The sequence below is a fragment of the Pygocentrus nattereri genome, chromosome 10 (assembly GCF_015220715.1).
Source record: "Pygocentrus nattereri isolate fPygNat1 chromosome 10, fPygNat1.pri, whole genome shotgun sequence".
In the NCBI taxonomy this organism is placed as follows: domain Eukaryota; kingdom Metazoa; phylum Chordata; class Actinopteri; order Characiformes; family Serrasalmidae; genus Pygocentrus; species Pygocentrus nattereri.
In genome coordinates, this window is record NC_051220.1 from 32,820,552 (window position 1) to 32,837,960 (window position 17,409).

At 38.4% G+C, this 17,409-nt stretch overlaps 1 protein-coding gene across 2 annotated transcripts in view; it reads left to right on the top strand.

The window, feature by feature from the left end:
• LOC108423407 (latent-transforming growth factor beta-binding protein 2) overlaps window positions 1–17,409 on the top strand; it is a 151,997-nt gene that overhangs the window by 43,158 nt on the left and 91,430 nt on the right. For both annotated transcript variants that reach the window (XM_037542200.1, XM_037542201.1), the window contains exon 4: window positions 14,968–15,188. In XM_037542200.1, the coding sequence (XP_037398097.1) occupies window positions 14,968–15,188 (221 nt within the window). The remainder of the gene's footprint in view (window positions 1–14,967; window positions 15,189–17,409) is intronic.

Below are 17,409 nucleotides of genomic sequence, written 5' to 3' on the forward strand. Positions count from 1 at the left end.
AGTGTCAAAAATAAATTTTCTAAATTTTAGTTTTTGACGTAATGTTAATAGAACGCAAAAGACAGAACTTGGAAGTGCTGAAGTGTAGCATCCGGACAGTCCGTTGCAGCACATAACAAAAACACAACCTGATTTGCTGCACCCTCCACATTAAAAGCTAGGTTAGACCAGGAGTCGACAACCCAAATGTTAAGAAGAGCCATTTTGTCCTTTCCACTAAAATAAAACCACTTTGGGACCCACAACATTTAATGTCCTTTATGTCCTAGTATGTGATATTGTCCTAGTATGGGCTAAAAATATAAACGAAAAATGCATACTTACTTTGCTCTGCTTTAAGCTTTAGCTATAGCCGCTTTCCTCCCATCTCCACCAGAAAACTTTAACGCAAAAGTAGAATAATTTCTTGTAAAATGTCTCTCAATGTTAAACTGTTTTACAAGGCTGAAATTGCTCCTCTTTCGCCAGCTTGTTCAAATTTTTTCCGTTCCACCTTAAATTCTGCCTGAGGCACTGTATGTAAATGTGGCACCATTTAAGGTGGAACAGGACAAAGAGAAGTTGACTTCATCTTTGCAACTTTTTAGTGTTTGACAGTCTCTCTTGGCAGATTTCCAACTGCAATGCAGGAAACCATCTGCGGTGCTTATAAATGCGAATAAGTCCATTTGTTTCCAAATTTTCATCTTAAATATCTCTCTTTACCTTTTCGTTCACTACTAGCCAGGTTCGACTGCATTGCTATGTAACCTGCAGTCCGCACGCCAGATCTCAGTCGTTGAGAACCAGGGCTTTGTTGCACACATCCAGTCTTGAAGATATTTTACTGACACAGCGACCCCCTCTCTCTACAGCAAGACCAAAAAACGAAGTTATAAAATCACTAAAGAAACAGGGTAGGACAGCTCTAACATGTGCTGCATGGACATCCGTTGCCACTGGATCTTATTTCACCGTAAAAGTGCATTTTATCACAGATTTATCACAGCCTGTGTCTCATGTGCTCCAAACAAGAGCAGTGAATGAACGCCTTCCAGTTCTCTTGCCACATCACTTCCATTTGTTTTATTAATAAAAGATATTGGAAGTAAATTCATTATGGATCATTACAAATACTTTGCTTTAAAAGTACCAAGTCCTCACACAGTGAGAAAAAAAGAAAGCCTGTATATCATAATCGTTTTATAATCACATTGCAGCCTGTGAAGCCTCTCCAAATTGTGTGGTGCCTAAAGATTCCCACCCCTAACATATACTGTACATTAGGGCTGTGACATTGAATAAAGCTAATGGATATTGCAAGGACAATATAAGAAGTGATAAATTATGTTTAAATCATTGTGCCTTTGATTAGGTGTGCAGTAAAGATTGTCTTGTTTTCTGTGAAATTGTAGCAATTTCTTTTTAAGCAAATACCATATATGTTTTCATGTCTACATAAGAATACAAAACTGAGTATAGATTTGACCCTTAAAAGGCTTCTTGTGGTGATGCAGGTTTGTTGTGATAGTAACTGTTAATGCTTCACACATTTACACACAGCACTGGAAGTGAGATTGTCACGTTTGAGACATTTTTACCAGCTGGGAGTTAAAGGTAAAGCAGTTTTTGAGCTTCACATGCATGGCTCTGTAGAAAAGTGGTTAAGTCATCCAATCTATACTCTATTCTCTTGCCAATCGAATATTTCACTCTGTTTTGATCTGCTCTGTCATCACAGACTTTAGTGTTCATTGTGGAAACTCATATGATAATGATGACGATAATAAAATCGGATTAAATGTACAGCCCTGATATAAAAGGATATCAATCCATGAAGCTTTATGACAATATCAAACATACTATATGAATAGAAGTAAACTGAGTTTAACTGAAAATGGGAAAGATCAGGCAATTAGTAAGTCAGTGAAAGATCAGACATGAAGATATGAAGAAAAAAGTCTGTCTATTAAAATACAGGGCAAGAGAAGAGTGTGAGTACTTAGCAATTGTGAGTGGGTAGTCAGGTATCATGAGCCCAGGCATCTATATCTGCTACATTAATAGCAGGTGGGTAGAAAAGAGGGAACACAGATTGATTTGACCTTTGTTACTAAGGACGTTTTGTCTCGTGACACAATTATTTTTTCATAAGGGAGGCAATATTTTCTAGAGTCTGCAATTAGCCAAACCACAACAACCACAACAATTTGAGATGCTATCAATGAATAATAGACCAATCGGAAGCATAATTGTTCACTGATGTTTAGCCTTGCACAGTATGGGTAAATGTGGGGACCACAAGCCCCCTGCTAAGCACAGGAAAATGGTCAGTGGCCAAGGCACCATCTTAAACACCAGGTGCATGGCTGTCTTACAAGCAGAGTGAAAGAACATCCTATTTATTGCCATTTTCTGTTATTAATTGTAGTCAGGCTTTATATGACTAATGTATCAGAATCATTGCTTTAAGAGTATTTTTTGGTTTTCAAAATATTCTTAGTTTAACATTAAGAGCGACTGTTTATATGTTAATATGACTGTGTTTACAAGTGTTTATCTGTCATTTGAATCATAACAAAGCGGTGAAGACTTTTGTGTTTTACAGTTTGCACAGGTATTGGACATCTGCAGGTAGAAACCTTTTTAGGAGCAATGAAGAGGTTGAATGAATTCTTCCAGAGCACAAGACCAGCTCTCAGTAAAGCACATGCTGTCTTTGTCAATTTCTTCCTCCTTATCACATCCTAGCATGTGAGCATGAGAGTTTTCTCTACAGTCTTCTCAAGAGTAGTGTTTAACATGTCTTAGCAGTTTGTTGGTCCTCTTAATGTGGCAGAGGAACTGTAGCCAGCAGAAAGAAAAATGCTAATAAAACTCTCAGCTAGCTTCCTACTCTGCTGTATGCCTGCTCCCATAAAAACAGAATAAAAATGGAAAGGACAGACTTTTGGAGAAGAGTGTAATGAGTAGACTCGAGAGAATGTTCTCCTCACTCCTTCATCATGGAGTCTCTGATTGAATCCACATGTTTCTGGTAAAATATTACTACATGGTAAATTGATAATGAGAACATTGGCTCTTTACATACCATTAAGTCTAGGGAAGACAGATGTTGATAAAGTCAATTTCAAAATGTTCTGCTTTTTAGAGAATTTCAGATGAAATGTAGTGGTGCTTCCTGAATGGAGACGTCATGTTTGGCTAATGTTGTGTCTTCAATAGAAAAGTGGAATAGAAGTTACAGTGTAGTGTGTAAGTAATTGGTTAGTGACACATTTTATGTTGTGTTAGCTCTGTGCTCCTGCAGACTGGAAGAAACTATGGCTCTGAGGTTAAAGCTCAGAATATCAAGTTTATATTTTAATTTAAGGATATTTATATCTATATCGGGTGTATTGTGCAGGAATAACGTATTGCCCTCAATTAAAAGCACTGTAAGTACTAGTACAGTTAGCTCCTCAGTTGCTTCTTGGCCAACTCTGCATTGTTACATCATTAGTCCATGTACAGGAGAGCTAAAAGAAGATGTAGAGTTTAGATGTGACATTTACATTAGTAGTCTGTTTATATCTATCAGCATGAGTACTAAAGTGTAAATGCTGATAATGATGAGGCTGAAAAATCAAAATAAATCAATCAGAGAAAGAGCCAAAATATTAGTTGTGTTAAAATAACTGTAAGGTATATTATAAAAAGAAAGTATGCACTGGTGACCTTAGCACAGGCACATTGGCACACAGCTGACCAAGAAACAACTGAGCAGCCAGTTGTCTAATTTTTGAAATGAAAGACTGTTTAGAAGTGCTGCTTCCTATGTGATTCAGCTAATATAAATAACCTTAAATTAAAGCAAGAAGCCCCTTCTGAAGGCCCTCTAGTGGCCATTCTTTCAGCAGAAATGTCAGTATGATTAAATAAAACATTTCACCCTGTTTTTCATTTGTCAGATTAGCATTGAGTTGCTAGGGAACAATGAGAAGTGAGAAGCCCTTGCTGTGAAAACAGTTCACATCTCTCCACAAATGTGGTAATGCAGAGATAAAATGGACAGCACAACTGCAGCACTCTGGATATGAAAAACCGTGTACACCTGCCACAATATAAAAAATTATGGGACTTGAGAGCCAAAACAACACAAACCGTGCCACCGTCTAGTTATTTACTCCAGTATGTGTGATCTGGCAGAAAAGGCTAAACAGTGTTTCTCCAAAATCCCACAAAGTAGCAGCTCAGCTGAGACCTAAGAATGACCACGAGAGATTAAACTTCCCCAAAGGGCTACAATTTACGTTCATGCTTTGAAGTGACATAAACCTCTGGGTTATTTTAGTTTTATTCTGCTGCGGACAAAGACCATACCGGCTTGCCTCTGTGAAAAACCCTGTGTTGTCAAGAGAGATGCGTCACAACAGCTTTTATTGAGCTCTCATTGACATATATTGAGGGAGAAAAAAATGTTACAGTTTATATGGCAGAGGCATGGTAAATGTTCTGGTACAAGGGCCTCATTGAACAGAGCAGGGGAGCAACCTCAGACTCTACATATAACGCCTGGGAAAGTGGAGCTGTCAGTTAGGGGTGGTTGACCACTAAGAGGGCAGCTGGGTGTTATTTTTGTGAGTAATAGCGGATCATAATGTGAAAACGGCATGGCTACCGCACCCCTACTGCCTCCCTCACATCTCATTTAGTATTTCCCAGAGACTTCCAAAAATGAAAAGGATTAGCTAATCTTATTCAGGAACACACTGCTTGACGTGTTTCTCTGTCCTCCAGTCGTGAGACTGTTAGTTTGGGATACAGCCGTGGCAACCTGAAAAAGAAACATGTCACAAGTGTTTATGATAATTTGACTGTTATCATGTTAAGGGATGCTGGAAATACTACACTGTGTTTTTCCTCATAAATCATGATGACAGATATTAAGTCTACGGCTTTGTTGGTGAGTCTGGTTCTTGCTTAAGCAAAATTTAGAAAATCTAACCTTATGGTCTAGTCTTTGTCCATGTCTTCGCATCTCCTAACTGTACAGCAGTAGAAGCATGCAGTGCACCCGGATGTCCAAGCCAGCATCTCCTGCTTTACTCAGTTTAGATTTAGAGAGATAATATACATTACCCCCTTTAAAACCCAGGCATATTAAATTCTAAGGTTTATTATTCAGCAGCTGCGTAGACTACAATGCAAACCTAAAGGACTACACCACATACTACAGTTTTCTCCCATTAATATTTTTTATCTCCTGAGTTTCATTTATTTGGTTTGTGTGGTTTAATATGCCAAAGACATTTTCTATGTGACCTCTCTTCATCCCCTTCATCACTACATTTTCTATGTGACCTCTCTTCATCCCTTAGAAATAAACAGGATGTTTTGTTGTCATGCCTTTGAGACTGAAATATGTAAATTATCATCAGGATATATAAAATGGTTCTGTATTTCCAGTGGGGGCCAGGTGAGGTCAATCATGTCACTTTCTGATTGGCTTCTTGTGTGGTGGAATGTGTGAGCCTTAATGATGCAAATGTGCTGCAGAATTAACTGTAGGAGCTGCCCAGCAAATATTCATGATTAATGGAACATACATCATCACAACCACTCAGCACAACAAAACATTTCCACCACATAGTGAATTTTAGTTATACTTGCACCATCATTGGTTGTTTTTGTAAAATATACAGTAGAATTACTGTATTTTTTGGTAAGTTCAGAACACCAGGAAAAAGACACAGGAAAAACCACCCCAATTAAGCATGTGTTATACACACACACACACACACCACCTAAACCTCTTATCCCTCTGGGTCGCGGGGAGTGCTCAAGCCTATCCCAGCTGTCACTGGGCGGAAGGCAGGATACACCCTGGACAGGTAGCATGTATTATAATACTGAGCAATGTAAAATAAGCAAATAAATAAACAAATGAATAATAATTTGATATATTCTAAATTATTATTATTATGATTATTATTATTATTATACAGTGAATCTACTCTGTGCTGTGTTTGACAGACAGTCCAGTCTCTCTAAAAGAGGACAGGGCCAGGAGGTAATCAAAAACGGCAGAGGTGTGCCTTCTTTTTGGACGAAAAATCAGCTCGAAATGAATGAAAATGAATGTAGAGCTTCTCTCAAATAGTACTCTCATGTCTAAGCCGCACATTTCCACAAACAATGTAAATGTTCCCTCAAAGGTACAAAAGTGGCCTTAAGGTCCAGTTGTGTACCTTAAATAAGTTTTTCCAGATGAAAAGTACATATTTGTATCTTTTCATAACTTAATGTTTTAAAACAAAACACTAAAATAAAAAGCCTGGAGACGAGATGGGTTGAGTTGAGTCAAAACAACTTATCATTTCAATGGATTATGGTACAATTATGTTCCCTGACTAAAGGTACTGAGATGTATCCTTGATCGTACCACTCCAGTAACAAGAGGTGTACTGCACCAGTGACAGTGTACTATATCTCTGACTGTGCAGAGGCAAATAAAAGCAGCAGGTTTAAGTCACTGATGTGTAATCTGTAAGCAGATATCCATATGTTGGGCCTTGTGTTTTCACTGGTTAGGCTTCATCTACTGAAGTAATTTAGACTAATGATTGTACATACGTAGCTCAGCATACATCATTATTCTTTTTACTTTGATTTGTGTGCCTATGCTGTCTATGACATTTTACAACATTTATGGCATTTTTAGATGATATATGTGTACTGTTGGCCAGATGTTAGTTTACCTGATACAGGAAAATATTGTTGTGTTTAAAATCCATTTTTGCTGACCATTGTAAAATCTTGAATTGGTTTCAAACATTATTGGGTCAGCAAGTCATACATTTGCTTTATTTTATGTTTTTATTACATCTGATTCTTCCACAAGTGACAGATGTGGTTGTGTTTACATGCACAAGTGATATGACTGCATGAAAAACAGGGCAATACTGTCCACTCAAATGTCTGTTTGGAAGAAACCTAGACTTGAGTATAAACAAATGTGGTGGACTTTAAAAGCAAAAGCGTCATCATATTTTTAATGTTGCAAAATGACCTTTAGCAGAGGACCAATGGACTGTGAAAACACATTATGACTCAGTTCAAGGTAATAAAAGCAAAATATGAACTGGTGGAAGGCACTTCAGCAAAATCTGCTACAAAAGTCGTAATATAACTCTGAGATATTTTTGTGGTTATGTAATCTTTTCTTTTTTGTATTTATATTAGTCTTTTCATAAACAAGCAATTGACTTTAATATTTGTAGTCTAAATACACTTAAAGTTTCTCAGTTGGGACTGATGTATCATTTTTAAAGCACTTTTTGCCTTGGAAGCAAAGAGATTTTGCACAATGCCCCCCTGTTTTAGCTACAAGCCACAAAGCTCAATAACAATTATGCCATTTGCCAAAGTGCTGTTGTTCCAAATTAGTCTGTTGATCTACATGTTCAGTTACTAGCTCTGAAATTAAGACTGCTGTGGTTTGAATATTTTTTTTTTCTTTGAGCATGCTTGGATTTTCACTTGACCTCCATCAGCCGCCACTTACTGGCCTATTTGCCAACCAGCTTTTTGATTGCTGCTAATTATGCCGAGCTCTGAATGCCATTTGGATGAATCGTCAGTTCATTAAGAGGGGAACAGGAACGTTAAGCATATTGTGTAAATATAGTTAAATCTTTCTTTTTTCTTCTTTCCTTTTTTGCAGGTTGTTTTTTGTGCTGATGAAGTGTCTCAGAGGGCTCAGAGCTGTGTGCTGAATTGTTCTAATGCTCTAAACTGGGTTTTGGCCACTGCAGGCCTCTCTTCTCAGGTTATTTCCAGTCCATTGCTAAATATAAGGCTTGGGCATGGGCCGTTTCACTGTTCCTTTGTTGCTGGCAATTTGAGTACTGTTCGCTAAATCCCAGACCAAGCAAGCAATGCCAGAGAGTCCTGCCTGATGTCAGACAGCTTTGTTTAGACAGTCAGTGCATAGCCAAATGACTATTTCCAAGCCCCAAACACAGTACTCATATCAGGCTATTTCTGCATTAACTGACCAATACCAAACACTGGGACATTAGATGTGGGTTCAATACTTCCAAACAACTCAGGATGACAAATGGGCTTTGCCATAGTATGAGAGTTTCTCTGAGCCCACCTCTTGATGTTCAGAGACCACTGCAAACCTTAAAGTCGCATTGTATGCTTGGTCCTCCGCAGAGCAAAGACTCATAACCAAACAAATTAAAATGTGTTGACTGATATGTTTGCTAATGCTACTCATAAATCAGAAGTGTGGATTCATTTTTCTTAACAGAAATGCTGCAAGTTAAACAGTGCAGTTCATTCTGGACCATGCACAGGGTCAATGTACACTATAAAATGTTAACGTTGACTTACACATGAGGGATGCCGTGTTGTGCCTAAGGTGGCATCATTATGTTCGAGTACTTTGTGATTTAGTGATGGTAAGGGGCCAACTGAGACTAGTAGTGCTAGTAGGGATTTTTGTTAGGGCCATAAATGTCAAAACTGAGTAAAAAAAAAACAGGAAAAAGCATTTCATTACTGCTAGCATCCCTATGATATTCTAATAGTAAGTATATTTTATTAAGCACAAACATTAAAGCTTGTAAAAGACATAACATTTCAGTGAAGAGCCCTCGCATACAGCTGCCACTGTTTTCTATTTCTAACAGCAGACTTAACACACTTAGTCAGATGTGTGTGGGTAAAATGTGAAAAATTTTGTCCAAAATCCAGTCGAAAAACAGGCACAGGTCAAAACCAAAACGAGGCAATAATGTACAAACATGACAAAGATAAGCCTAGGCAACCAAAGTCCAAAAAGGGCACAGGCAAAAGGGCACAGGCAACTAATACAAACACTGGGTCAGATACACTAAAAGTAAATAAGAACACAGACAAGAACACTCAGTAGCTTTACGAATGAAGCAATACCTTAATACCTCACAACTAATCTAGCCTGAAGCCTAGGCTCATAAACTAATTAACTCTAGTCACATGATAGATAAAACAGATGAAGAACAACAGTAGTCAGGGGAAGCTTATCTCTGATAGGTGGAAACAGGTGACCTTGATGTCATGTGTTAATCCAGAGGATTCTGGATATTGGGGTCCTGAGAGTCATGGCTGGGGGAATACGAGACACTTTAACCTGGTTACATTATCATATTCACAGTCAGCATTGTATCTAGGACGTCTAGAAGGCCTAGAGTTTTTCCCCCTTGCAAAATTAGTCTCACCCACTGGAAGTCAAAATGTGATTGGTTGGTTCCATTATGAGTTCCTGATTATGTTAGTGGTTAATCGCAGGCCTTCAGTTCAGCTCCTGAAGTCCTGACCAATGGGAAAGGCTGTACCTAGATGCCACAGCAAAAAAGACATTAAAAGAGTCTTACTGTGTTCAACCAAATGAAATAAGAGTATAACACTTTATTTTAAATACAACAAGCATGATGACAATATTAAATTAAAATAAAATAAAAATTACAAACATCGATATTTTTTCCCTAGAAATAATAAGACCCTTGGGTTTTCCCTCTGGTGTAACATGAGGTACTGCAAATCTTATGACATGTAAGAAAACAAACCCTAGCTGTGCATTGTATCGGGTTAGGGTTAGCAAAAACAATTACAATTTATGTTCATTCTCTCATGTGAATTATTTTGTAGAAACTAGGTCAAGTGTGTTTAGCTCCTTGTGGTTTCGTTTCTGCACTTGTATGCCATCAGTGTAGTTCAATAGGACCTACAAGGTTGCAGTTTTCTAAAAGCAAACAAGAATGAATTCAGAACTATACGAATGGAAATTAAACTGTTGTAATGGCTCTTTAGTCACCTGTCCAAACCCAGTGGCTGGCAGGCCAAGAAAGCCCACATCCACACTGTGACAGCGCAAACGCTCCTTTACCCCCTTTAGCTGTGGAATGCCAGCCATTTTGCTTGGCTTGTGTCATTCAGTATTTTTTGCCCCCTATTTTACGGGAAGTCAGCATATCATGAAAATATTTGTGGAATCTCTTTTTTTGGCTTTTGAATGCCTTCCAGTATCCAATATTCATAAAGTTCTATTTTATTGCCCTGGTTTTACCCAATCTGTTTGTTAAATGGTAGCAGTGGAGAGAACGTGCTCCTTTTTTCCTCTGGAAAAGATGCAGTGCACATGCCTGAATGCTGCTGAGATCGTATGGGTAATAAAGCGCTCTGCCAAAAGAACTGCAGTATGTAGAAATGCACTGGAACACAAACAAGCTGAGATGTTTTCCTTCGCTGAGCAGTTAGCATGATTAGTTATTTCCCAGGCCTGGTAAAACTCATTTAGTAGCTATACAAGCTATACATCAGAGGTGATAAACTAACTCTGTCACTTCCAGATGCATTGCTGCACTCATGAACTGCTTCTTCTCCATCAGGTGCAGTCCCATAGCATTGAATTGAACCCAAACTGTCTTGTATGTTTAAGGTCCTTGAGGGCATGACAGAGTTTTGATTTCAGTGCAGCACGTTTTTGACTTTGTAAAGTAGAAGCAGACTCACTGGGTGCACTGGGAGTCTCACCACTCAGAGCACACGATCAAGTACATCCAGATCTCACACAGCCATAGTTTTCCCCTGCTTCTTTGCTGCTGAAAGAACAATCTTCATAATGGTGTCATTGTAACTAGTCAACAGATGCCTGGAGAACCTGAAAAGTGTGGGAAAATGAAGAACTTACAAAACATATAGGTTTAAATGTCATGTGATATGTGACTGTGGACTTGACAGTTTTTTTCAGATGGTTCTATGTTGTATATCTCAGCAAACAATAAGGAGCATTGAGTACATCATTAACTGATTTGTTCTCTCTTTAATATTCTTTTAGATGTTCCAGTCTGATCCAAAGGATCAGGATTGAGGCTGTTCCAGGCATATTATAACCCTTTTGGGTCTGTGGGGCCCATTTTCAATGTTTACCAAAAGTAAAATTGTTGTGATTTATTATTATTAAAACCCCAGTTTCTTTGGCTCCATTTCTGTGAAGCACATATAAAATAACACATATTAACGACTTCACACTGTTTACTCCCTACACATATGTGGTGTTGGGGTGAATCCGTGGGGAATAAAAGTGTGGGGGTGCCACACTCTGTTCACTCTGTTCTCCTTCTACATGGCCTGCTGTTAGTGTGTGTGTCTGTAGGTGTATGTGTTTGTATATGTGAGGGTGGACAATATGAATAGGCTGCTGACTGGCAACAGCTGCTAAAGTATTACATTATATACGTGACTGATTGTATATTCTATATTATATATAACTACACATTCCTCTCTGCTGCCTTCTGTAACTAAAGATCTTGCTACAGCAAAGGTGAGCATTGTGTTGCTATTTGATGTTCATTTGCTCTTTGCTCTTTGAATTGACTACAGTGGCTACACTGACTGCATCCGATAATCAGCCTTGTATACATTTTCTTTAATTTGTGCATGCCTATATCTCTATTTAGACTGGCCTGAAGTGTGGTCCTAGGCCTTAACCACATAAAGCCCATCAACAACAGCAAGGCATTGCAAAATCCATAGCAGGGAGAATGCTTTAATCAACTGAACAGTAACAGCATTTGGGCTTTGAGTTCACTGAGCAAATTTGACCAATAATTTGTGCTTTTTAAACATACTCTACAAAGTTTTGCTTACCCCCTTATGTGATTGGATTTGTCTGTTAGGATCCCGAAAAACATGACTTGGAGGTCGCACGGCTCTCGTCATGCTCTTTTTGTGGTCCAGGGGACCATTGATGTCCAGGGTGTATGTGATTACTCTTAATGATGACCTGTTGGAGCTGTTGTTCTCATTTAGAATGGGTAGAACTGAGTTGTACAATTCCCTCTCCTTCAGTTATGCACAACAGAGTCAACAAATAAAAAGCATCATTATTTATTTAATCATTTAGCTTTTTTTTAACAGAAAACTGGATATACACAGAGAGCACGAGAGGCAAATTGAATAAATCTTTCCATTAATTCAATCATTTTTAACAAAATCACTCCCCCGCATCATGACCATGCATATATATGCTTTCAGATCCAGATTTGATTAGCTGCGTCTGCCATTATTTGACCCTTAAAAGCATTTTTCCTGCTCCCCAGCAGGTTTCCATAGATGTAATCTTGGGCTCAGTCTTTTCAGATAGCTTATTGTTCATCCAAGGGGATTCCTCCCATCTAAGTGCAGTGAGCCTTGAAGTCATAATGATGACATCAAACGAAGAAAATGAGGCCTCTTCGTCCAAATATAGTGAGGGCAGTGGTGACCTCATACTGAGAGGAAATGGATTGAGATTGCAAGGCGAGACATCTGGTGGGGCAGAGCGAGATCAGCCAGGTGTCTCTCACAAAGCCAGTGGAAAAAAAGGCTGGCAGGATGGGCTGCTAGACTTCTACCAGTACCAAGACTGATAGCACCACATTGTTTTCCTCCATCATCTTCCCTGTAAAGAGTGTGGCTGGTGTATCTAGCAGCTGGGAACTGGGTTAACAGCTGTCTGCTAGGTGTAGGGTTTTTGGCCTTGTTGAAAGATGGCATGACAAACCATTATCAAGTGTTGTTTTTTTCTGTCTTACTTTTCATTGTTGGCCCTGTTATGCTGGCAGTAAGAATGTAGCCTGGACTCAGTGATGTGCTGAGACTTGCCTCAAACTATTTGGTTAAAACAGAAATTGTGTTTGTGTGTTTGGAAGAATTCTGTAAGACTGTGTTTAAGCATGTAATCTGATGGATAATAATAGAGTTTTTTGTCTGGTACCCACGTAATGCAGGTAAATGAAGGCCTTATCCATGTTCTACCTGTAGCCCACAGCTTTGATCCTACTATCTGTTCTGTGCAGTGAGATCAAAAACTTCTCTTAGGTGACTTTGATACACAACATTTGATACTCTCCATAGTTTGATATTAATCTTTTTGGGCCATCAGCAAATTTTCAAAGCAATATCTTGCAAAGAAGACAACATATTTTAACTCCCTTAACTCACTTAGACAATGAGAGTTATTACTTTAATTTGGCTGTAATCCAATTACAATTGCATATAATTATATACAGTATATATATATATACTTTAGGATCCTTTATTTACTTGATAAAACCATTATGTCACCTTGCGATAAACTGTTTAAAAATGTTCAGTAACACTACTGTAGGGCAGTGTTCATAAGGCTACATGACATCTACATAAATCCTTCATGACAACTTATATAAGCCTACATAAACACTTATAAAGGTGTGTTTCAATAGCCATCTTTTTTGATTAAGGCTGCTTTTGTCAACTATGATATCAGGTTGATGTAACACCTTTGATTGTGTCATGGCACTTTTTGGGGTGAAATGACAGCATGACCTTGTAGACATTGTAATAGTTACATCATGTGTTACATGATGTGACGATTCTTAAAAACAGTGACATTAAACTCACTTTATACAGGGCAACAGTGCAGACTTCAGTCTGACTTGGCAAGCTATTTCATATAATCAACATTATGTCTCTGTGACACACACTTAGCTACAAAGTCTACATCATTTCACCCCATAAAGTGTCATGACAAAACTCTGTCACCTGGCGTACGTTATGTCAACTTCACATCAAAGCTGGCAAAAGCAATCTTTATCTGAAAGGTTCCCTATTAGAATAAGTCATTTTAAATGTTTAAGTAGGTCTGTGTCAGTTTTCATGAAGGGCTCATGTAGGTGTCATGTAGTTTTTAACACTGCCTACAATAAAGTGTTACCAAATATTCAAGTATTGCTTTAGAAATATATTATTCAATTCTTTTGCCCTGTGACCCTAAGGAAGAAGCGGCTTAGAAAATGTGTGTAGATAAAATTCTTTTGCCTGCCAGTTTTTTCAACAAATTTCCTTCCTTGTTTTTATGAGCTGTGATTTCTATAGATTACATTTTACTGGTAAGAGTTATTAGTGCATCGTTTCAGTACATAGTCACGGTGCTCTCAATGTGGAAGCCCTATGATCTGTCAAGTTGTGTGCACACCTATAATTTACTGTACTCATACGCCATTCATTTAGCCAGCAGAACAACAACTCCTGTAATTTGTAATGGCAGTGGTCATGTACCTACATTTTTTGATTATGATGTAGCCAGAATACAATTAAACAGAAAACATAATTACAACCTTTTGTGATTCACTGATTGCAGAGACCAAGATTTAGACTGTGAAGCCTTATATAGAGTGATTCTGGCTTCTTGCTGATTTGTTCTTCATTCTCTGGCTATTGTTGTGATTACCTACAATAGAAAGTGATAACTAACTCAGTCATCTCATTCTTTATTTTCCGCTAATCAGCAATGACTGTTATTATGGTATGGAATGGTGTAAATATTAAACAGAAATCTTCGATCAATTAGTCCAGCTCTGACGTGCTCCAGATGTTTAATGAAACACAAGAAAGGGCCTTAGTGAAGTGGAGAGATAGCTCTTTATTCAATTAGTCAAAATTATTTCTAAATCATGGGATCTGATCTATAGGATCCATTAGCTAATTCTGTGACCTAAGATGAAGTGTATTTTTCCATGCATTCTCTGTCTCTCTCTCTCTCTCTCTCTCTCTCTCTCTCTCTCTCTCTCTCTCTCTCCCTCTCTCTGTTGAGGCAGTTGCCTTTACTGTGAACATGGAAGGATAAGTGAATAATGGTGTATCTTTTGACCTGTATGGTAGGGAAAGTTCCTTCCTTTCATGATTTATAATGGAAAAGAGTGGCCAGCAATAAAGAATGTAATCAATATTTCTCAGCAATTAAATGGAGCAGATTTTTTATGCCTTTGCAGCAATATTCCATTAACAAGTGTGGAAAATTATAGCTTCAGCGCTACCTAGTGTGAATATTTTCAAGCATGTGTTGCCTTTGATTTGTACATCGTTTTTTCACTGTATGATTAGTGATGTAGCTAAACTCCAGCCTGACCTCCAGCTCCTATGTGTTCCTTTTCTCAGAACACAGGTCAGACGTGGCTCTCCAGACATTTCGCCCCAGCAGACTGGAACGTCTAGGACTGTCAAGCGTTACCCTTCGTCCTCCGGACCCATCACGTCCAACGCTCTGCCCAGCAGCAATGGAAATGGATTCAGCAGCCATGGATACTCACACACTCAGCACCGATCATCCTCCAGCAGTCAGCTACATGATACCCACAGCAACTCCGTGTCTGCAGCAGGTTATAACCCCAGCTATTCTCTCAAATTTGCCGTCACTAGGGGTCGTATCCATGGAAGTGAATTGTGTTTAGGTACAGTGGATACTCGTTAGTTGATAGATGGAGCACTGATATGTCTCCACGGAAATGTGCATGTAAACAAGACAATAAACACAGGCATAAACACATAAACAGAGACATGAACAAGCACCCATTTATCACTCACTCAAGATCGTTTGAACACACTCAGAAATACACAAGATAAGTTTCTTGCCCTTTTCTTTCGTATGATTCTTACCACATTTTCCAAACCTAATCTAAACCTACACTTAATATGCCCTCTCTTCTGCCCTTTAAACAATTTTCAGAAATGAAACATACCTTTGTAAACAACTTATACAATCAGGACCATCAGTTTTTTTCAAAATCCTACAAAATCAGAAATATTTGTACTCAAAATACACAAAATCATGCCTTGACGTAACTGCAACATGTGCCCAAAATGCGTCTGAATTGAATACCATGCAAACAGTGCACAGCCCCACTCACTAACTACTCACTTGTGAGGCCCAGGGGCTAACTCCTTGAATGGCCAGACCCAAAGTTTTGTTGCACAGTGCTATAACCTAAGAAACAGTTTGCATTGAAGTCCCTTTAGTTACTGAATTATAAACTTTAGTTTAACTCTGAGAATTTAAGGGATTAAAATGCTCAGTAAAATAATGGAGCTGTCAGCCAGCTTAAAACAAAAGACAAAATGTGATGATAGCTGGGTTAATAAATTCCACCCAAAGCATTCTGTAGAAGTGTTATTTTACTCAGGCTAAGAAGCGTTTGTGAAGCAGTAGGACTGTGCACATTCTGCGGCCACATCATGGCAGTTTTTGTGCCGCATCTTCTCACACACATACATCTAGTTTAAAGACTCTGATGGTAATTATGTTCTTTCAGCACACACTTGAAGCTTGTACCTCCATCTAACTGCTGTGCTTGCTCCTTTTGTTAAAGGAAATATCTTAACTACATGTCTTTTAAGACTGTTGCGCAAAGTTACGTCTGTTTTCAGAAGACAGAAGAACATCTACACAAAACTGGCCGCCCTGAGTTGCTCAATTTTTAGTAAATTAAGTGTAATATGTAATCAGCCACGCCCGTTTTATGCACAGCCATCCCTCACTTGCATGTGTAAGGAAGAGAACTTGCATTTTACCATGCATACAGCTCACTCTTGTACACAAATTCTGTATGTAACACACAGGCTTAATGCAACTGAAACTGTCTCAAAAGGCTTTGTACTTGTCTCTGAGTGAAACATTAGTCTGAGGGAAAGAAATGGCATGCCTTCAAGTTGCTTCTTTTTGATTTTTGTCTTAGAAGCACCATCCATTTGATATATTACTCTCAATGCCTTAAGGCCTAGTTCCTTATCCCTGACCAAACTCTAAAGACACGCAAACCTGGAACAGTATAACATGTTTTGAGCCATATCTTTGTACTCTGGCTTCAAAGCCTCCTTTTCACTCAGCTCTCTTCAGCATCAGAGCTGGGAAAGTTCTGTAATTTATGTAAAGTGATAATTGCCATTTGAGGCAAAAGAAATCCATGCCCACTAATCTTGTTGCGAAAAGAAGAAGAAAGACTACAAGTGAACAATATCATACAACACCTCAACAATCGTCTTACAGGGATGACCCCCCCCCCCATGATTTACAGAGCTGCACAACTGCACAAACCTGGAACAATATGACATCTAAAGCACCTTTGTGCTTTAGCTTGCTTTTCACCGACTTCAACGTAAAGACATTTGAGTAAAGTGATAAACAGCATCCAAAGAAATAAATCAATGATAATCAAACTAGTTACCAAAAAAAAAGGACTTCATATGGTCAACAGGGCCTGACAGATATATCCACAGATGTGTATGCAAAAATTTTAAAATCCCCAGTAAGTGAAAATAAGTTAGCACATATTCTACAGGGAACAAACTTAAATATGGCATTTTTTGTGCAAATTTTAGTGCACTATTTCTATTTAAGTCCAGCGTATTGTAAAAAAAAATACTGTGATCCCACTTTTGCATAGTCCACATGTAATGGTTTTTGCTTTTTTCAATATGTTAATTTCAGCAAATAAACAGTAATTGTGCATTAATGTGTGCAGAAGTGTGCTCTCTGTAGGTGCTCTTAGATTCAGTTCATCAACAAAAAATGGAATTGTGAGAAATGACCAGCAATTACATTAC